Below are 22,289 nucleotides of genomic sequence, written 5' to 3' on the forward strand. Positions count from 1 at the left end.
CGTGACCAACAGTCCTGAGTGGGGAGAGGTTCTGACTCAGACTCTGACTGAGAGCCAGGCAGAGCAGGGACCAACCCAGGTCCTCGCCCTCAGGTTAAACATGATGAAAATTGCTTGACCTCAGGGTCTGCATTATTAAAAAATAAAAAAAAAGGAAAAAAAAATCAAGTCYTCCATGTCCACGGTGCTGGTTCAAAATCCGGTCCAGGACAATGGGGCCAGGAAGCCGCGGTCCCGTGAGAGCAGCACGGTAAAATGCTGCATGTCGTGCTGTGCAGAAGGGAAGATCGCTCACTCTCCGTGTCGCAGCTTCCACTCCTGGCCGATATTACTTTTAGTCATCAAACTCAACTGTGAAACAAGGAGTAATTGTTATTACTTTACTTCCTATGCATCTAGGGCATGGGAAGGCAGACAGATTAATGGCTTTACCTATGTGCATTCAGGAATTTGGAACCTAAGTGGAAACAAGAATTAAATCTTCTAACTATCCATGATAACGTAGCATTGAGAACAAAATTCCTTCACTTTTAAGAAAGAAAAAACTCTCTAGCTTTTGGTCTACTGACTAGATAATGTGGACATTTATCCTTATTGCTGTCTTCACTGAAGATTTCAAGAAGAATGAATTTAAATCTTCACCAAAAAATAACTTACAAGGCCAAACTAATTGAATCGATTGTTTTAAACTATTGCCTTCCATTTTACCCATTTCTAGGTCACTTTGGACATTTCTACCTGTACTATGTAGGCATGCAATACTATAAAAGCAGTTGGAGAAGATAGATTATGGCCTCTTATGGTTGCCGTAAACTCTAACGTGATGCAACCGAAGTGCACRCAGGAGACGATATTAGATATGCTTTTGTTTATTTTGCTGTAGAGAGGATTGTTTCTTTCCAAGGAAAATCCTCAGGCAATTCATAAAGATATGACATGCTCTTAGAATGAATTACATTTTTTTAGACAGCTAAATTTCCAGTAGCATTAAATCTCCCCTCCTACAGAAATATTGGCTCTTTAGGGAGAAAAGCTTTTCTTCTTATTGCGTTATCACTTGCATATGTGTGTGTGTACCTATTATATATAAAATAAATATTGTGTGTATTGATGTTAAGATTGAAATTAAGATTAAAATATTCTATAAAGTGAAAGATACAGTGAACTATATTTTCTACCACTAAAATCATCACTTTTCCATACGCTTGACAGTTGTCTTCTTACAAGAAATCTCCAGAAGTTACAAGAGGGCATTTCAAGCCCTACAGCCCAGTATTTCAAAGAAGAGAAAAAGCCAGAGAGATGATACCTGAAGATATCTGTTTCTATGTGCCTCATGGCCCGTTWCATGGCAATGCGAGATGTACTTCGCTGACACTTCCTGGGAATGGGACACTAGCTACTGATTTTTCTGAGCCTGAAAATATACATGGTGAAACTGGGAAACATGCAATCCAGGACTGGAATGAAAAAAAMCAGGAATATACCTCTGAACCGGAAGATTTTAATAGGAAGACAGAAGTACTGTCTGCATATTTGGAAGAARACAGTGAGAAAAATACAAGGCACCTAAAGGAAAAACATGAGCAAGAATTAAAGGAGGCAAAGAGGAGGATAACTAGGAGGCTGACGCTTTACACAGAACAGCAGCCCACGTTACGTGATTCAAACAGGGCAGACTTAGATGGAGCCAGTCTGGAGCATCAACGCCGAAGACTGATGGGGATCTCAGAGAAGGATGCTGCCAGGAGAAAAGATGTGTTCAAACCATCCACTTGTCCCACGCCTCTCTTACTTGCAAACAGTGCTCTGCCGCCAGCTGTGCCAGCTGACACAMAAGGTGCTTGGGGGCGCCCGGACGCAGCCACCAAAGAACGTGTGGCCGGCCGGCCTAGGTCACCGCTGAGGCTGATCGCCAGTGCCATAAGGAGGTCCATTTTAGAGCCCCTGACCTCGCCCCCAGAAGGGCTAAAGCAGAACTCACACAGCAAAGCCAAAGCCTCTCCAGAACACGCTTTCTTCAGCTTCCCTAATGCTCTTGGCCATTCCCTAAGGCAGACGAACAATAATAGAGCTRATAACACGCAGCCACAGGAGCTTAAAGCAGGGGAGCAGGCAGGAGAATATTTAGGAAATGGGAGCCTAAGTCTATTTAATTCTTCTGTTGTCTCTGAAGAGATAGCTCCAAGGGATGACACCCAGGAGGCAACATGCCCAATCTACAGTCCTCATAGCATGTCTTCCATGATGGCTGATAAACCTCAGAAATCATCTTGTACTACTAGGATGGAGGATGTCCCAGGACTTCTAGAAAAGTTTACCTTTAAAGAGACTCTGCCAAGGGCTCCTATGGATGACCTATTAATTTGTAATGAAAAATACCTCCTTGTTTCACCCCCAGAACCCAAGAACAACCCCTGCAAAGACAACCTGGATGATTCTGCACAGAAGAATAGTCTTGGGATGTTCTTTGAAAGATTGAGAAGTAAAGTCAGTGAAAGAGAAAGGAATTCCTTCACATCATCTCTGCCTTTCGCTGAGGACTGTTCTCCAGAAGAAAGGCTGAATTATCCTTCCGCAGGTGAGGACCTGAGTAGGATTATTTACTTCAGATAAAAACACTTAATATTTAAAGGGCATATGTGCTATTCAAATCCATTTCTGTTGTGTTGTATGTTTAATTTAGAGTTTCCCTATACATAGGAAGACTTAACGACAGGAACAGTTGCTGCTGTGATGTTGAGTATCTTGTGAAAGGGGAAGCAAAGCAGGCAAGTGCAAGGGATAGCACTGAAAACTTTGGTGTACTGTGAAATGTATTAGCTATCCTTTAAGTTAGCAAGCTTGGGTACTGGAGCAATATACAATAACAGCTACAGTAACAAAAGACTTTGCTCTGTGCATCTGCTTTCTCAGCAGGTGTCTCTGCATCTCTATATGCTGTCATAGGGGTCGGACAGCAGACATACTTGCAGAGGTTCTGTAGGGTCGTTAATATCCTGTTGTTCTTTTATTTTGAGAGGAGGAAGTACCACACGAACCTAACCTGACCTGGGCGTCTGTTACTTTGAGCAATGATTAAAAAGCATCAATTTTCATGTTTGTCCTGCATCAATATTTCTTAGCCTTGTTTGCAATTTTAATACTAATCTTCCCTTTGCAAACAAACATGAAAATTGATGCCTTTTAATCATTGCTCAAAGTAATCTGAGTAATCTGAGAGCAGGCTTGGAAAGAATTAAGTGCAGCAAAGTTTGAAGTATAAAATATAAGATATGAGAGTTACTCCCACCTGTCTTTCTACATAATCCATCTTTCCATCATCTCACTGTACAAAGTCACAGTTATTTAACTCAATAAGCTATTGAATTTTATTGGCATACCCATTTGTGGCTTACCTTATTAAATTGTAACCCAAACTGCAGCATTAAAATAACAATCTATGTGTAAAATAATGCATGTACAAGGAACAGAGAATATATGAAGCCACAGAGATGTTTCTGTTGAGCTGCCAGCTCCTCTTTGTATCTTCTCTGCTTTAGAAGTGTTGCATACAGTAAGGAAGATATCCTCACTGTGTATGAGAGACTTGATCTGAAGCTCATTGAAATCAATGGAATAGCTCCCACTCGTTTCTGAATTTGTGGATCAGACTTTTGGAGCATCCTTTTTCTAACAGCTCACAAAGCCAGGAGTCCCCATTGGCTTAGAGGAAGCTAAGGACTGCACTGACGTGAGAGAGCTGCTGGTGTTCACGCTTCTCACAATATGGACTTGAATGGGACGCTTCTTTTGAATCTACACCAATTCATTACCCATCAACTAAGCAAAGATGACTTGCTTTGAACTGCATGTATTACAACAAATGATATGTTGTATTCCTAGTGAAATGGAAAATGTTTCTGATAGGTTTCAGTACTGCTATGCTTTATTTACATTTAAAAATTATGAAAAAGAGGGTAATATAATAATGTGCTACCTTCCTCTGCCATGCAAGGATTTTTTTGTCTGTTTGTTTTTAAAGACTCCCACTGCCTTGCAGAAATTAATTTAATGAGAATCTTTGCTCATCTTCCTCCTGGCTCCAGAAGAGCTTTTCTGTCCTGTTTAGGGCCAGACACGCCTGTTCCGTGCAAGAATAGTTGGTCTTATGTTACCCAGGTGACTCCTTCCTCAGTGGGCAGTTGGCTTGTGGAGCTGAAGAATGATGTGGATGATAAATGTGGGATTATGTGGGATCCAGATGAGGCTGGGCAAGTTCGTGGAAGAGGAATCACTGAGGATTAGATAAATGCTTAGAAACCACGTGCAATTTAGGAAGCYTCTGAGCTGAAAATGCTTGGAGGCTGGGCGAATGTTAAAGGGAAGAATCACGTGTGATGGCCCCGTGCAACTAATGTTTCTTGACACCTGCTGCTGAAGGCAGTTTGTGGGCTGGAGGGACCTTCAGTCTGACCCTGCACGGCTGCTTTTAYGTTTTGGTGTTCAGCCCCCAAGCTAAAGCTCAGCGTGCTGAAACAGAGGCCCTTCATTACTCACAGCAGATCACCTGTCACTCAAACCTTTACTTTAGGTAAAGGCTTCAGTATAAATCAGCCAAGGCCCAGCATAAAATTTTCTGGCTAACACTGTGCTCTGTTTTATGAGAACTGTTCCTCAGAGATACTTGGAAATTTGGGGCTGTTTAGAGATCTGCCTGTCAAGACTACCTGCCCAGGCCCTAGGACAGTCCTCACTGAAGTAACAGGGCTTCGTGCACTGCTTTCAGTAAGGCTTTGGTGTTTTTCTTTTTTTTTTTTTAAAAAAAAGAAAAAAAAATTTTGTAACTGCATTTACTTGTAGAATATATATGTCCCACCAAATGATGACCCTTAAGTTTCTGGATGCAATGCAAATTTTTTGACTTACTCCTCAAATATCTTGGAGGGTTATGTTCTTAGATTCTTTCCTGGGGTTCTAACCTGAACTTAAAAAAAAAGATATATCTATAACTGATAATCAGATGGCTAATTGACCTATCTTAAGCCAATTGTTTTTTTGAAATTCAAAAAAAAAAAAAAAAAAAAAAAAAAAAAAAAGACAAAGAAAAATGCCAAAGCAAAGTGCTGGGTTAGTCATAAGCTCATCTTTAGATACTAAAACCACTAAAACCAATCAATACTAAAAGAAAAAACAGTGAAAAGAGAACTAAGCAAGTTTATATGAGAAAGCTGCAGTCAGCTGAGTGTTTCTTTTTTTGTACTGGTGTGTATATGTGGTAATCAGTTGCTGGGTATGTTTTTAATGAGATGCAAATGCAGATCCAGGATTTAGTTTACTTTAACTTAGACAGACCTACCAAAGATCTGCTCAAAAGGGAATTGTTTATTGGTAGATTCTGGTGACTCAAGGTTTGCTTCTTGGTAGTCATGAAGAACTGGAAGAAATATTTGTGTCACTGACAGAGCAAGAAAAGCATGAAAACATTCTTAGAAAAGTCACTTAGATTTGATGAGAATTACTGTATTACAATACTTAAATCTGCTCTTTGTATAGCAGCAGAAAATGTTACCGCTTGTAATGGTTCTCAGGCTCTTAATCGTCAGGCAGTAGGTTCAGGACCTTTTGAGGCAAGTGGGAGTTATGACTATTTTGTTTACATGGCTCATTTAATTAGGCAGAACTACTAGTTCAGCTGAAAAAGAACTAAGACATCTTATGAACCCCGCTTGCTGGATTTACGCAGTTTCAGATTAAAAACGGGATTACTTGCTGACATTTTAGATTCAGGCATGGTTCCTGTTACTGTATCTTTTCACTATTGTGTTTGCAGTATTCTTCTCTGCTAGGACACAGTTATTCCAGTGATTTTACATTTTAGAATGGGAACTGAGACACAGGAAGATAATCACATGCCAAAGACCATGTAAGAAATCTGTGGAGAAGCAGAAATATGAAGCCAAATAGCCAAGCCCATGCTTGATTTCTGCTGACCTTTCTTCTCATCTCATGGCCTGTGCAAGCTCCTGTCTGGTTTTGTGACACCAGTACCAGCAGAGCAGTGCCCTGAGAGACAGATGTAGGTTTGTCTCTCTGTTATTAAACACTAGTGTCCATAATTAGCTTCAGCAACTGTAAAATATAAGCAATCTTGGACACTTACAGAAGAAGCCACCGGACTAGTATAACATACTGCTACTGGARTGCTTAGTGCCTGTTGCAGCAGTTTGTGTATCTAGAGTGCAGCCACTGCTGAGATGTAACGTGCTCCAGGAGACGCAGGTGACTGTGACGCACAGTGCTACGACGGCGGTGTTTTTCCATACACATCTTGAGGACAATCAGGAGTGCCCCCCGTCTAATAGGGGCTACAACTTCATACGACACCATCTTATTTGTTCAGAGGATCTCAAGTGTCTTAGGAAAAGCAGTACCATTTGGTTTCTGTATTAAGGGAGGGATTCCCAGAAGCACTTAACCCTGATCCAGTTGTTCCCACTGAATTCAATGAGAGTCTTACCAGGGGCAGSATGTGGTGGCAGCATGCTGAGGCTAAAGCAGAATGTCTTTGAGACCCACCCTTAGATAACCAAGCTGTAAGGAACTGGCCATAGGAAGAAGTTTTARTTATATAGATGTCACTTATCTTCCATCTTTTGACATATGTGCATGAGGACACCAGGTCSCAATGTAAAGAACTGGATGTTCTCTACAACTTTGTACTTGGAAACATGCTGTGTGATACTGTCATCTTCGATAACATGGATTACTGCTCACTTCCCTGTGATTTGGCAGCTGTAAATCAGGTATGCTGGGAAGGGCTCTCGCCCAAACTAGCTAGTAGCTACTGTAAGGTAGAAAAGTCAGGAAGGATTAGTAAAGATGTCAGCATGTGTACTGCAGAATCTCTATGCAGGTAAGTGTGACAGAAACCCTAAGCAACTGTCAGTGCACCCAGCTAGATCTATCACATGCAGCGTCACTGAGCGGTTTCTGGTGCTGCTGCTTCCCGTGGACTTTGCAGGTGGAGACGACCCCTCTGAAGGACGTTGCTGTTCAGTCAGAAAGTGGCTGTCCCACAGGAGTGGCTGAGCTGGTTTTGAACTATCTAGATGGCTTTTCTCAGTGGAGGAGGATGCACATACCTGGCACTTCCTAGCAGATGTGTGTTGTGAGGACTGTGGATGTTGTGAATCTGTTTCCTGCAAAGACACTGACTTCCTCATGCTCGTGAGGTGTCCCTTTTTTCAAGTTCTTTGGGAGGTCAGTGACCTTCCCCCCACTGCAGAAARGCAAACAGCCCGAGTCAGCCCCGGAGAGAGAGGCAGGAGCTCCAGTGTTACAGCAGGCTGCCTTTCCTCTAGACCTTGTAACACTTCTTAAATCATTGATATCGCTCAAAGAGGGCGGCGTGGGGAAGCAATCATTTATTCCCACGGCCAAGAGAAGAAAGGGAGCACATAAYTGATTGTGCTGCTGGCCCCCCTGGGGCGTCCCGTAAGGTTTACTGGCCGTGTACTGGGGGACTGGATTTCCCTGGCAGCGTGGCTGCAGCGTAGCTACTGCACAGGTTTGGTTATGTGGGAGGGACGAGATGGGTGAGTTAAGTCCTCAGACAAAGGCAGCTGCGACTCCCCCAGGACTTCCTCCACCTCCCGTGCTGGTGGGGACCTGGATGTGCTTGCGGCTGTCGGCCCCGCTGCATCCGCCCGTAGCACCTCTGGCAGCTGCGCCCCAGCAGAGGAGCCCTTGGTAGGTGCTGGGATGGGCAGGCAGGATGTCTGCCAGCGCTGGGGTATGGCCCAGGGTGCTCAGGACCACCTCTGCCGATGCCACCGCTGCTCACCCCTCTCGCTAGCAGGGGCTAGCATTGCTGCCGAGGGTCTGTCCGGCGGGACGGGTGCAGGAGCCTTCTGCTCTGCCCAGCCCTGTGAGCTTGCTGCTTCGTGGAGAACAAGGACCCAGTGTTTCTAAAATAGAGATAAATAGGAAAAAACAAAATTCCTGTCTCAAAATACTTGAATTTGCTTTCACTGACTGTTTCATGGGTCCTGATTTTAAATTATGTTTTGAGACAGAAATCCTGTTTGAAGATTGAGATCCTGAAAGAATGAGGAAGTGTTTGCRTTGAGACAGTAGGAAGGGATTTAAATCTGCATACAACTTGCCTATAGAAAACCAACTGTAACCTAGCAGATACTAAGAAAAGTGACACTGATAGCTTTAAAAAATGTACATTTTCAAGATGCTGCTCAGATGTTAATCATTAACGTTGTAGCAGGTTGAAGTGTAGAGACAGATGTTCCAAGAGCAGTCTTATTTTCTTAAATAAAGAGAATGAGGCTATGAATTAGACAAATTAAGAAGAAATTCAAATATTTACACCCAGTTGAAACAAGATGTTGGGAAAACAGGCATGATAAAATTGCTGCAATTAAATGTAATTTAATTTATAATTCCGAAAACATGCTTCTTCCAAAGACAGCTTTTGAGTTTCCTTATGGAGTGCATTGTTGTGATGTATGGATTTTCCTGACTTATTATGGCATTTTAATCAACAGTTCAATGATGTGATAATATTCCTAAAGCAGAAAAATAAGTGACGTTTGTTTAGACATAATTAATGAAATATTTATGTTGCATGAGGCTGTGTGATAAAACCTTGTTCTCTTAGTCCATTTGCTTCTGATTACATTTGCGATTTTTTTATATGACCAGACATTCTGACGCCAACTATTTTACACTGAGCAGATGTCATGTAGTAAAAATGGGTGCCAGATGCTACAAGCCACATAAGGGTAATTTGTTTAAGAGCTGGCTCAGACTTTTTGCATTCAATTACACTGTATAGTGAGCCTTATACAATCATTTAGGTAATATGGCTAACTTCAGATATGCATTTTAATGAATGTTAAATGCATTCAGAACAGCATGTTGCGTACATGGAGCTTAAGGGCTTAATTGATTTGTTTATAATGCTTAAAAAAATCAAATATAAACAGGCAGAGTTCCTGACAATGACCAAAAATCTAATTAACACAATCATCCAAATTTCCATATTTCTCTAGGTGCTGCTGAGTAGAGCTCAAGGCAGGTGCAAAGTGTCTATATAAGCTAAAGAATAGTATTTTCTTCTTCACTGACTATTTTGTTCTTGCATTTTAGGCTGTGCACGCCTACCTGTCAGAAGACAGGCTGCTGAGTGTTCTTCTTCCTCTGATGATGAATTTGAATCCAAGGCTTCATTAACACACAAGGTAACCTTTACTTTGAAGTAAAAAGACATTTCCTTGGCTGGACAATATTTAAGATTCATCAGATGAATTTGATCTATATTTAATACACAGTAATTTTTCAAAGTGGGAATTGGACTTTTTTTTCGGCAGAGATTACTTGTCGTGGATAGAAAACTCCATTAAAACTCTTTATGATAGATGAACATCAAAATTTCTTTTTCCTCTCAGGATCTTTAATTCCCCCAGGTAACACCAATGTTGACAGAGAAGGTCTTAATTTGAAAAACAGACATGTTTAACTGAAACCACTTTGAAGCTGCACTCTTAAGTGGTTTTAATATGCAGCCCAACAAGCAAACCATTGAAAAAATTAAACCAAACAGATGCAGATTTCCCTTGGGGAAATGCAACTTCATTTGAGCGGCGCTGCAGGCAGATTGCGTGGAAAACGCTGTGTTTATTCTGATCAGCGCCGGGGCTCGAGCCGTAGGGTCGCCCGCGTGCCGCGTGCTGCGCGCGGCACGGTCTCCCTCCCTGCGCCCCGAAGCCTTGGTGCTCCTCTCTGGTTTGAAGAAACAGAGCTTTTATTGGCTCAGTAGCTCRCGGGAATCGTGTTCACCTCTCCCCGTCGCGGGGACGTCGGCAGCGCGATTGCTGGTTTATTATGGAGGYGTTTCGGGTTATGGCCTGCGACAGAAAGAAAACCGCGAGCGAGCGGCCGCCCGAAAGCGAGGTGGGGCTTGGGGCGCAAACCGGGCTGCGCGGGCGGCCCCGGGAGCCGGAGCGCCCGCCGCCCGCGTGGGGAGCRCGCCCGCCCCGGGCAGCAGCCTCGGGGGCGGACGGACAGACGGATGGACGGTCATGGCAGAGGGCCCTTTGGGGCAGAGCCGGGGCCGCCGCTGTGCTTTGGAAAACTTACCAGCACRTGTGGGTGTAACAGCTGCTTAAACTTTTCATGCTTGTGGGGTGTTTTGGGTGGATTTTAGATTTTGTTTTGGAGAAARGGGTTCCAGAGCAGAGAGCATAGCACCGCATCTGGGTTTTTTTGCAGTTCCTCCCTTCCCCTGCTCCTGCCTGTGCCAAGCAGGCGCTGCCACGAGATGTTCACGGTGCCTCAGCTTCAGCATTGCTCATCCTGCCGCGCGCCCGCTGCTCGGTTTGTCTGCTTCTTTCAGCCACCGCTCAGTGCATCTTCTCGTGCCGGCGTGGTCCGCTGCTTTGCMCTGACCACTGTCTTTGACTGCTAAAACTCGGTGGGAAAAGTTTTAACAGCTTCCCGACTTGTTTGGTTTTTAATCCTCTTGTCTGCTGTGCTCAGATATCCTGCCTCCTTGTAAGCAGGACGACCGCAGCCCGGGGCACCCGCAGCTGGCTGGGGCAGCAGGCAACGCAGGCAAATGAATCAAAATATTCCTACGTGGAGGGTGCCCGCAGCCCCCACGGCGGYGGGCCCGGCTCTGAGCAGGGTTGGCCGAGGCGCTCTGCGAGGTGCCATCCTGCCACCGCTCGGGGACYCTGCGAAAGGCTCACAAAAATGTGTAATGGCATAATCGTGCCGTGATTGCTGCCTTTTCGCTCTTTACTCTCGTAGGCGAAAGGGAGCCTGAGGAGGAGGAGGAAGCTGGAGAAGGAGACAAAGCAACTGATTAAACAAGAGGAGCTGAAGAGGCTTCACAAGGCGCAGGTGACGTGCACTCTGCAACGTCCCGTTTGTCTCCCGAGAGCGGCTCGCGAGGACGGGGGGACCGAATGGGGCTCTAACGCCTCGCCTGGCGAGGTTTAGCAAATCCCTGAAATCCCTGTTTTTTTGTGGACGTCGCTCCATTTGCAAAACGTAGGACTGTAAAAGAGAGAAATTTTGTGTTTGAACCACAGTGGATTTTAGAAAACGCTAGTATCTAACCTTTACAAATAAATCAATGACAGAATAAAACTAATAGGAAAGAAAAATAGTATCTAATTTAATTCAAAGAAAGAACAACTGTGTAACAGTTTTGATCTGAGAGATGTAAATGATTTTAAGGAAAAAATAGATACGCAYATGCCTTCCCTGAGTTTACTGCTTTATGGAAATAATATTCAAGTCCATACTTTTCAAACTTTTGTATCTGTTAGGCTGTTCCTGAGCGTTTGGCTTGATACGCCCTAATGTAGCCCGATACCAAAACTGCCGAGGGCTTGCTTACCTTTGGCAATTCGATCTTTAAAGGTGTCTATACCCATTACCCTTATGGCACCTCTGAAAATCTTCGTCTGTTTTRAAGGGAATGGGTCAGTGAATGCAAAAGTCCTTTCGGAAGTACCACTGAATTGTCACTTTCTAGCTATTAGACCCTTTCCTTCCTGTGTCAAAAGCTTATGTGAGATGTTAAAGCAAAAACAGCAAAAACCCCATGGACTACGAAATGACTAACAAAGCTTTTTAGCTGCAAATGTTAAGTATTTAGGTGAGCTTTGCCCTCCTAGCATCTCGAAGGTGTACTCTGAATGTGCGAGGTGTTCACCTTTCTCACCCTGGGAGGTACGGAAACACTGCGATTTCCAGGCTACAATAGGAGAACTAAAGCTCTGAAGTACTGAGGGTCTATTACTACCTAAGATATTTATCTGTATTAAAAATACAGCTAGATACCTAGTGGAATTATTAAATTGCTTAGGCGCCTAATACACACTTAATGAGTTTGAAAATCCCATGAATCCTCAGAGACCTGTTCAAGCTGTTGTTCTAACCACTGAGACCATCCTTTGTCTCTGAATTTTTAAGCTATGTCTGTAGCTTTCACGTCATTATAATTTTGCAGGCAATCCAGCGCCAGCTAGAAGAGTTGGAGGAAAGACAAAGAGCTCTAGAGATTTTTGGCGTCAAACTGGAGAGAAAACTAAGAGGAGAATCAGGTAAATGAAGCAGAGTGCTTGTTGTTCYTTTTTTTTTTTTTTTTTTTTTWATAACCCTTTTAAATGCAGAGGAGTTTTAGCAATAGAAATAGAGATCAGTACAAATTATAGCTTAAGCGCCTCTGAGCTGCATACTATAAATTTCTGTTGGTTATCTCAGATTTGGATTATTTGACTTGGTTTTCAACCTGAATATACTTTTTTTAAAATCCCATCCCAAGCTTAGTTTCATCTTCCACAGGGAATCAGTGACGTTTCTAGGTGCTGTGACTCGGTTACCAAGCCAGCCACCTGGGCCTCTAACAGAGCCCTTAATGACTTCTCCTTGAGCGTGAAATGTCAGTAATATGACCGCGGCCGGTGGCCAAGCAGCAGCAGCATGTAGCCGCGCGGACCCCAAGGGCACAGCTTTGGCCTGAGGGACAGGAGACGGCCCGGGTGCTGCTCTGGCCCCACTCGCCCGAGCCCGTGTCCCGCGGGGCCGGGAGCACGGCGCGGCCGGCCGGGTGCCACCGCGGCGTGGGGTCTGCGCAGGGCCAGGTGGGCAGTGGAGCGCGAGCTCCTGCCAGACCCCGCTGCCGGAGAGCGGCAAAGCCTCCTGCTTTCATTTCAGGCAGTTGCACGACGCTGAAAACGTAGACGTGTTTTAGCTCCTGATTCTGTCATCCTAGCTAGGTAACCTGGCACAGTCACTCCGTGCTGGTTTTTTAAATGCTGTATTTTTTTGACCAGTTATGACCACAGTTCTAATGCTGAACTAACCACTTTGGCAAAAGCGTTCGTCCAGATTAAAAGCAGTAAGAACTTGTGTGCTTCTCGCTGCTCCTATTTTTTTATTTTTAACTGCTTTTTTTTTTAAAAAAAAAAAACAGTGCTAACTTATCTTAAGTGTTATTTAAAAGGCTAACATCCTTTTTTTTTCCTTAAATGTAAACACAGTAAGTTATCAAATAGCAGCTACTTTACCATCTTTAAGCAAGTCTCCTTAAGAGATTTTGAGGATTTTGAGTGTTAACCTTTTTCCATTATTGCTGATCTGCAAAAGGAGTTGGGATTTTTCTAGATGCCAAAAGTATGGAAGGTCAAGAGACCGCTAACTCTTGGGATAGATGCTAACTTCTTGGGATAGAAGCAGGATAAATGGCCTTCAGCCACCTCTTGTTTTGGCTGTTTTGACAATTGCGTTTCCTAAAGAAGGCTGTCTGCCAAGAGATTGATGCTTCTCATTCTCTTCTCATCCTTAGTAATTGAATTGCTCTCATTAAGGTGAAAGTGCTATTTTTTCTCCTGTTGATTGTTTGTGTGTAGGTGGCCAGTTACAAATAGGGCAGATACTGAAATGTAGGACATTTACTGTGGCTCAATAACATCTGGTGCAAAAGCATGAAGCCCCAAGTTTCCCAAAGTAGCCATAAAAATGCGAGTGCTTTGTTGCTTGTAATAACATATGTGTAATGATGCAGGAATCGGTGAGCTTAATATTCCTTTCAACCTGTTTAAAAATAATGGCCATTATTGTTTAATGAGTGACCACCGCTTATTAGGTTAAGTTGTATTTAAGGAGATCTGTGCTTATGTAATTCAAGTGATTTAATAGGTATTATTAAGGTAATTAGAAAGCGATCACAGTTCAGCAATAATATTGAGCTGCAAAGGTTGTGAATAACCAAATTTAGAGACAGGCCTGCAAACACTAGTCTTCAGTGACATTTACGCAACTCTCCTCTAATAATTATGTAAGCAGGGAATGAATGGCGCCTTTGTTAGTGGGAGTTATTCATTAGCTCCTGAACTGAATTAGAAGAGAACATGCGTGGGTGTGAAACAACTGCCATGAAGACTGATGAGCAAAATGAGGCTTTGATGATCTTCTAATTGTAGTGACAACAATTCATGTGTTTTTTTTTTTAAAAAAAAGAAGAAAAAAAAAAAAAAAAGAAATGATATCAGTCCTGTGAATAATTTTTCACGTACCTTATTCCCTTTATTCTGTTTCTAAATACCAAATACTAAATCATTAATGTACCACAGTTTTGTTTTCCATTGACATTTGTGAAGGCTTATAAAGATCTTCTGCCTACAAGAAAATACAAAATTAAAGATTTAAAAACACATTTTCTCCTGAAATTAGCATAACTGATCAGTTGAMTAAACAAATTATGAAGAATGATGATAAAGAAGAAAATCTGTATTGAGAGAACATAAGAAAAATATTTGTCTTGGAAGATGAGAAAATATCTGCGCATATTGCAGTTAGCTTTTGATTTTGTATTTCAGTGATTCTTACTGTTTAGAACTTTCAAAAGAGGTCAGCTCAAAATTTGTATCAATGAGGAACATGAGGGTTAGCCATTCCTACAAGGGAGCTGACTCACAAAAATCCCCCTTTACTGTGTCGCTGCTGTATGTGGGGATAGCACTGTGTTGTTCTGCAGAATGGGAGGTTGAGGTTTGGCGAACAGGACATACTCCTTTACAGTCTGCTATTCTCTCAAAATTGGTGTATATAGAAATACATATGCATATAATTAAAAGAATATCTGWCTTTCAAATGAGATCTAAGCTAAAAGAGACATGGATAAAACAGAAGGTAAATTTTGCTTAAGCAATACTGTAACAAAAAGCCAACCTGACTCACAAAACAAACTTAGGAGTTGTTATCCATTTAACCTTTAAAAAGATCTGTCTTACCACTGTATGCGAAAGACTTCATTGCCTTGCTCTGCCTTTGGAAGGCATAAAACACTCCAACAGACCTAAATAACTATTAGCATTATTAATAATAACAATCCTCCCCCAGAGACACTAAGGGGGAATTCTGTAGTATGGAAAAGGAGAGGGGAAGAGAGACTATTTTTATTTCAGCTTCTACTGAGAGTTTTGCTAAAATGAGTGACATTTTGCAAAGTGTGTTACTCTTTGCTTACMTCAGTCAAACCACATGTTTAAAAAGGGATATTTTTACCTAATCAAGAAAGCAGTAAACACAGGGAATAGCAATCTTCTGTGTATGTGCAGAACTTACGCCTACCTATAGTAGGAATGTTTTTGTTGTCAATAAGATAATTCAGATCTTGATTTTAACTTCTGATGGTGGCATATGAAGCCATAAGGCTCAGAATATCAATACTGCATCCCTGCATTGAATCTGTGAGAAGCTGCCRTTGCCATGTCCCAGTGAGCACTACCAGCGGTCACTCTGACGAGACATCTTTTGTCACCATTTGCTAAACCAGAACATCCCATAGAAGCACATCAATTACTGCAAAGTTTTAATGGATTCGTGCAGAAGTTGGACTTTTTCTTTCTTTTTTTTTTCTTCCTTCTCCTGCTGCTTTATCTCACAGTAATGCCAAATCAGGCTCAAACCCTGACTGAAGGTTGCAGAAGCTTCTCTGCACAAACATCAGTCCTCTCCTCAGTGCTGGGTCCTCAGACACTTCTTCCTGCACTGCCACCTGGCAGTTGGCTTTCTCAACTGGCAGTGTCTAATGAATGCACACAAATGGGCTGGGGATCGCAAATATCGGACAGAATTTCCTTCCTGTTTTTGAAGATTGTTGAAGGACTGCACTGGGTGAGATCATTGAAGGAGACAGGCTATAAGCTACTGTTCTTGAGTGGAATCCACATCCCAGCTTTGACTTTAAAGTGAGGGATGGCCAAAGCCCTAGAGGCAAGGGAAAAATTTTGAGGAGCTATGGACAAAGTTTATTTCAAAATGACAAGAAGGCAGCATCCGAGTCAGTGCTGAGCTGTCCAGGACTGCTGGCTATGTCCTCAAATTTCACAACTCTCAATCATCTGAAATAAAGGTGTAGGCCTGTTAAAGCAGAAGAAATTACAGCAATCTCCATCCAAGCCATTAGAGAAAATAGACCAACTCATTTATGGAGATTTTTTGTTTAGTTACCTGGTAGCACAACATAACGATTGAGGAAAGGAGCTGTATGCTTTTGTCTGCCAGAGGCACCTCCTTGGTTTTGTCCCATGTCCCTCTGTCTGTGCTTCCCACTCAAAGCAGTAGTGTCAGTGGGATGAGCAACTACTACTCATCAAGACAGTAGCCCTGGACAGTTGTTGGTTTGATGCTCCTGAAGTGGCCGGTGTGTCACCTTGCTTCTGKCTGAATGGCTGTGAAACACTTGACACGCTGAAGGTACTGTAGGCATATTTCCTCCGAGCTAGAGGAGGAAAGCTCCTGCCTCATGGCTGAGARCTGCCACACCACAACAGCGTTGCTCACGCACAACTGCTGGGTGCATGTGGCAAACTGGACCAAAGGAATTCTGTTATTAGAAAAGATTATTAAGAATGGCCGGACACTGTTACTGTGCCCAGAATTTGCATAAATCTGGAGCAGAATAAGATGTCTGTAAGTTATCACTCTTTTCTGACAACTGATGAGGATGGGTGCAGCACGTTTTGGGAGGTGTGTTTCCAGCGATCAGTATTGCTGTGGTTGTCCATCAGCACTGGGGAATGAAAGCAAATGGTGATGGTTTGAGGAAGGCGAAAGAGCAGAAGTCCTGTAATCTGCTCTGATTTGTCACTTGGAAAAAARGGGGAGGCGGTCTTAATGGCCAAAGATTTTTATTTGGGCTGCATTTTAGGAGCAGTCAAGACTCTTGCCTGGTGAAAGAAGAATCTCTCCTCCTCTGCAACAAAGCAGAGTCAGGCTGCGAGCTCTTTGGGAGAGAGGCCACCTTTTGTTAYGTGTCTGTAAAGCACCTGCCACAGTGGTGCCCTCGCCTCCCGGTGCTACAAAAAAAACCCCAATAATAATAGATCTTCCTGTGCCACAGCCTTTTGAGTCAATCAAAGCAGATGCAGATTTAAAGGCCAGTTGGCAAATGAATGGGAATTTGTAGGGGATTTGATTGTGCATGTGGTGCCCACTGGGAGAAAGGACTATGTTCATACTTGCCAGCCTGTACATCTTGAAGTCTGGCTGTGTTAATGGGATAGCCATTTATATATATAATTCAGCTGCTGGAGCCTAGTAGCAACAAAGAAACTATGTCATCAAAGGCAGAATGAAGAGAAAGTAAGAGTGCCCTTAAAAAAAAGAAAAAGAAAACTATATGAAGGGAAAAAGAAAAAAAAGGGAGAGAGACCTGCTAACTTCCAAAAAACAAAAGTATTTTTAAGGTGGGAGAGGGGAGGGAGAAAGAGATATTCTTCTCCGCAGCTTAAAATCTTATACGTCTTTAACTACAATAAACTACAGCTCTCAACCAACAGCAGACAGGAATGTTATGCAGAACAATATTGATACAAGCTACATAGAGCAAAGAAATCTACATAGGGTTCACCTAGCTTTACAAATGAAGATCACTTAAAGTGAACTAAAGTTGCAAAAGTGTAGGGAGGAAACCCAATAATGTATGCTTACCTCCTATATTTTACAGACTCAGGCACACAGGATGAAACTCAGATGCTGCATGAATGGTTTGAGCTGGTCTTGGAGAAGAATAAATTAATGCGTTATGAGTCTGAGCTCTTGATTATGTAAGTAAGGACAAGGACTAGTTGCATTACCAKTAAAGATTTGGAGAGGAGAGGGGAAAAATGTGTTTGCATTCGATCTAAAGTGATGAATTTTTCCTCCTGATACACGTAGTTCCTGTCGCTGAGCTAAGTTGCCGCTTTGCTGTGCAGAGCATACTACGACACAGAGATTCTGCACTTCTTTTCACCTTCCTGGGTCCCAGAGTAAAATGCCTACAAACTCTTCTGAACATGCATTTTCAGCTGACTCTTCCTTGTCCTTCCCTTTCACAGTGGGTCAATTATTTCAGTCCTATAAGATACTGTGAGACACTATTGCTTATGGACGTTCTGCCTTTCCATAATGTGGTCTAACAAACAGTTGAGCATTTTCTTCTGTGGAAGAAAAGTAGCCGGACTGCTTGTTTTGGTTTTTATTGGAGAAAAGGATCTAGGAATTCACTAGAGATGATGTGAGTGGCATACCAAGCAAGCAGAAACTGTCTCAGATGCCACTGTTTATGGCTGATGGAAACAACATTGGCGGTGCTTCCTCACCTTACCTCCTTGGAAACGTACTCGGAAGTGTAGGCGACTGCCAGCTGTTTTCTCTGCACGTGCTATTTCTGGGGCTGTGTGGGAAGGTGACGGGAGCTGCAGAGGCCCAGGATTTCGCTCCGGCACAGGCCGTCTGTGGCCTTTGTCGTTCCTGCGCTGCCCAGTGAGCTGCTGCGTGCGGAGGAGCCGCCAGTCACTGGGAAATCTGCTGGTTTCTCCCAGCTGGTGCTGATGCTGCCGGGGACAAATCTTTCCTTTCCCCTTAGATTGTCCTTGGGCTTTGGGGCAGCAATGCTCCCTTCTAGCGCTGCCTGGAAAAGAGAGTCAAAAGTGCAATACCAGGCTGCGTTTATCACTACAGGACTGTTCTGGAAAAATGCTGTTTTCTGTGTGCGTTCACAAGTGCTAGTTCCCTTGCCTGAGGAGTCGCTCCTGTGCGGAGGGTCTAGCAGGACGCTTCATTCGTGGGAGTGTTCGATCCCATTCAGAGTCATGGTTTTGGTACAACCAGCAAAGCTCAGCTGCACAGAGGCCTTAACAAGGTCTGAGGGTGGTTCAGCTGATACGTAATGCAAAAGATGGTATCAGTGCTTCTGGTGTTGCTGTGGGAGTGCTGGCACAGGCAAAGCTTTTAGCCTTAACTGACTGTGAGGAGAAAATGCTGGATACACAAAATATACATATTCTTGGCTATAATTTTATATATATATATATTTATATATATATATGCAAATATAGCGATAGTAGTAGTAGTGGGGAAAGTAATAACAAATGAGAGAGGATATTACATCACCTATTTTCCATATTATGTCAGATTAGTAACAGCCACACAATTCTCTTAAATACTAGTCCTATGAGGGAAAAATTCTTTTTATAGAGCAGAGGTAGTGCTAAGAAAGAAACATCTTCATAGTAATAGAGCAGCAGTACTAATCATGAAAGAGGTATAAAACAAATCATTAAAAAAAAAAAAAAAAAAAAAAAAAAAAAAAAAAAAAAAAAAAAAAAAAAAAAAAAAAAAAAAAAAAAAAAAAAAAAAAAAAAAAAAAAAGACAGGAGAGCCAAAATCTAGTTTATCAATTTATCAATCATGGAGGATTGCTACCTTCCAGTTTTAAAACTCTTTGGATGTCTGACAGCTTAGAAATTTTTTTATTATCAATTTTTGAAAATATTGGCCAACTTTGATAAGCTATCATCCTCAATTTTAAATAAATTAAAGTGTATGTTTATAATAGCATGGGCAGCACTGGCTGTGAAAGGCAGAGTTGTGAATTTAGCTACATCCCTTTTGATCCTGATGCCAGCTTACGCTTTGATGTGCTTTTCATTGTACTCAGAGCCCAAGAACTAGAACTGGAGGACCACCAGAGCAGGCTGGAACAGAAGCTGAGGGAGAAAATGGCCATGGATGGTAAGTCAGATGGGTGAGGATGTTAATGTCCCACAGCAGTCCCCGGCCGCCGTGGTGGGCGGAGGGAGGGCACGCTTGCCTCGGAGAGGGCCTGCCTGGCTGAGGTGGTTCCTTCTGTGCTCTTGTGTGTGCGCGGTGCAGCCAGCAAAATGCAGCGTGGCAGCTCTTGCTGTCTGCTTTCATACCGCACGGTTCAGCCTTCTAGTGACAACAGCTATGCTTGCCTGCCCAGTCCTTCATGGAAGCAGATCAAAAGCGTCCACGCATCTGATTCCACCGACTGTGCTGTATAGGCAGCAACATCCAATTATTATGTGAGGATGGGTAGCTATGGCAAGTGATGTCTTCAGTCACCTAAAAACAAATACCTTTTTCTTAACAAAACACCTTTATATCAACAACAGTGTTAAAGTAGCCCCAAACTATTGTAGTCAGATGCTTGGATTTGCAGTTTGGGCTTTTTCTTTCATTCAGTATTTGTTCTATGAAAGACTTTAAAGAAAACACAAGATAGAAGCTAGAACTAAAGGCAATAAGAACAATGTAATAAAAAGTCAAAAATACCTCCTAAAGGTGACTATGTTGACTCTGCAGCATGCAATAACCACCTTACTGCATTATGTCTCACCAGAGAACATCCTATAGGAAATGGTTCAAACCCTGAAATGACAAGTGTTTACACATCATGAATGAGCATTAGGCCTGCTTTTTTGAAACCTCTGTATCCAAACAAAAGAAAGAAAAGAGTGTAGGAGGAAGAATGCGGGGAAGAAGGGGTGGTTATGTACCGTTGAAAACACCAAAATATCCTGTTCTTTTCCAAGGATGCAGATTGTTAATGATTGTAGTTTTCAATGCTTTTCCTGAAAACACTTTCATTTTCTTACAAGTTCTACATTTCATTGTTAGGCATATCACCATTTCCAAACTAAATACAAAATCCAGCTTAAATGCTGTTACCTTATATCTTACATCCTAATGTGGTAATTGCTRTCTGCAATATAGCATTGCAGTTATGGTGTAATCTTTATACATGTTTTTATAAATAAGTAGTGGTTTTCCTATCACTTCCACAGCGTAAGTTTTGCTAAATGATCTACTGTAAACATTAGGGGCCTTATTCAACTTTAAACATCCCAAATGCAGAAGAAATTATCCCTGAACTGCAGCATTAAAAATGATTAACTGCTATTGACTTCATTTCTTGTTGAATATAATATTAATTCAAGCTGCACACCAGCAGTTAAAATGCAAAGCCTAACAACGTAGTGATCTGGATTTTAATTTCTTGTTTTGTGATCTCTTAGACAGCCTTAAAGATGAGATGCATCTGAATGAGGAAGGTGAAATTTTTACTGAGATGATGAAAGTGGTTGAACAACGGGACATACTCGTGTCTACCTTAGAGGAACAGAGAGTGAAAGAAAAAACGGAAGATCAGCACTTTGAAAACTTTCTATTATCTAGGGGCTATCAGCTGAGCAGGATTTAAGCAGCCACATGTGAATAAATAGAATTTCAGCAATATTCATAATCATGGAGATACAGTCATCTGGAAAATGAAGGAATTCAATTTTAAAATCAGTTTATTTGGAAAGTATGCTATTTTGTTATCAAAAGCTTCTAAGTAGCTTCTTTGCTCCCACTGGAGTGAGTCTAGCCTCACAGAGGAGTTCCAGCAATAAATATCTATACCTCACTATCAACCTAAAGATAAAGAATGAGATTGAATTTACCTGTCAGATGAGCATCATGTTCTGTGAAAGTGAAATAGGAACTCTGCTTTCTTGGAATTTTATTTTAATCCTAAGAATAGAGTTCCCYAGAAACATGATGACGTGATTTAGCATTTTTGCAGTGGCATTATTTTCCTTCCATTTATCTGAATCTCTGTGTGGTTTTGGTAATATTTTGGCACAGCTGAGCCATAGTGAACTATTTAAAGGTCAGAATGCAAGCATCTCATATAAAAATAAGGTTAGTTTTTATTTCTGGTGGAGGAAGGATCTTTTGGCTAATAACTATATCTATTATATGTAATCATTATAACTACTGTAAATACAATATCAGAAATTAWTTTTTCCTAGATATTTGTAAGTTTTAGTGCATTGTACGTTTTTGAACAAGAAGATAATGCAATATTAATTCCTGCATTTTGTAAAATGATAAGGGAATATCTAAGAGGTGACTACCCTTAAAAGACTGTTAAAAGCTCAAATTGTTGTGTGTTACAGATTAAGTTCATCCCTAAAATACACTGAATAATGTTTTAAAAATAGCAATCCAGAACTGATTAGTACTGATAGGGTGTGCTTTATAATTAGCATGCTTGGTAAACTATATCACAAATAGGGCACCGTGAGTGGTATGGCAGTTAGAGGTCTCTTGGATAACAATTCCACAAAAGCATGGCTAAAAATACTGAGTTTTGTAATGCCAACATTACATAGAAAATTTTGTTGTTATATTTAAACTATATTTATATTGCTTCTCGAGGGGAAGGTACATGTCTTTTGTCTTTTTTTTCTTTTTCTTTTTTCTTTAACTTAAAGGAAGTATCTTTTATCTACATGCATTTATAGCCATTGGCATAGCAGATGTGCAAAAATTATCCTTACTATACAGCACATTTTAAGTGCTTTCTTAAATCTGAGATAATTCTGCAATTTAAGATTGGTAGTGTTCCCAACTGAATCTACACTTTCACCCCCCACCCA

The 22,289-nt window shown here is 41.9% G+C and overlaps 1 protein-coding gene across 1 annotated transcript in view; it reads left to right on the top strand.

Moving 5' to 3' along the window:
* The window catches only part of MICAL2 (microtubule associated monooxygenase, calponin and LIM domain containing 2), a 111,988-nt gene extending 89,706 nt beyond the window's left edge, over window positions 1-22,282 (top strand). The window contains exons 31-37 of the mRNA XM_085300817.1: window positions 1,213-2,581; window positions 9,145-9,236; window positions 10,807-10,899; window positions 12,017-12,110; window positions 17,522-17,621; window positions 19,499-19,572; window positions 20,880-22,282. Of these exons, the coding sequence (XP_085156943.1) occupies window positions 1,213-2,581; window positions 9,145-9,236; window positions 10,807-10,899; window positions 12,017-12,110; window positions 17,522-17,621; window positions 19,499-19,572; window positions 20,880-21,064 (2,007 nt within the window). The 3' untranslated portion in view covers window positions 21,065-22,282. The remainder of the gene's footprint in view (window positions 1-1,212; window positions 2,582-9,144; window positions 9,237-10,806; window positions 10,900-12,016; window positions 12,111-17,521; window positions 17,622-19,498; window positions 19,573-20,879) is intronic.
* The last annotated feature ends 7 nt before the right edge of the window (window positions 22,283-22,289 follow it).

Source organism: Rhea americana, unplaced genomic scaffold (genome assembly GCF_003343005.1).
Source record: "Rhea americana isolate MKP2758 unplaced genomic scaffold, rheAme1 scaffold_17, whole genome shotgun sequence".
NCBI lineage: Eukaryota > Metazoa > Chordata > Aves > Rheiformes > Rheidae > Rhea > Rhea americana.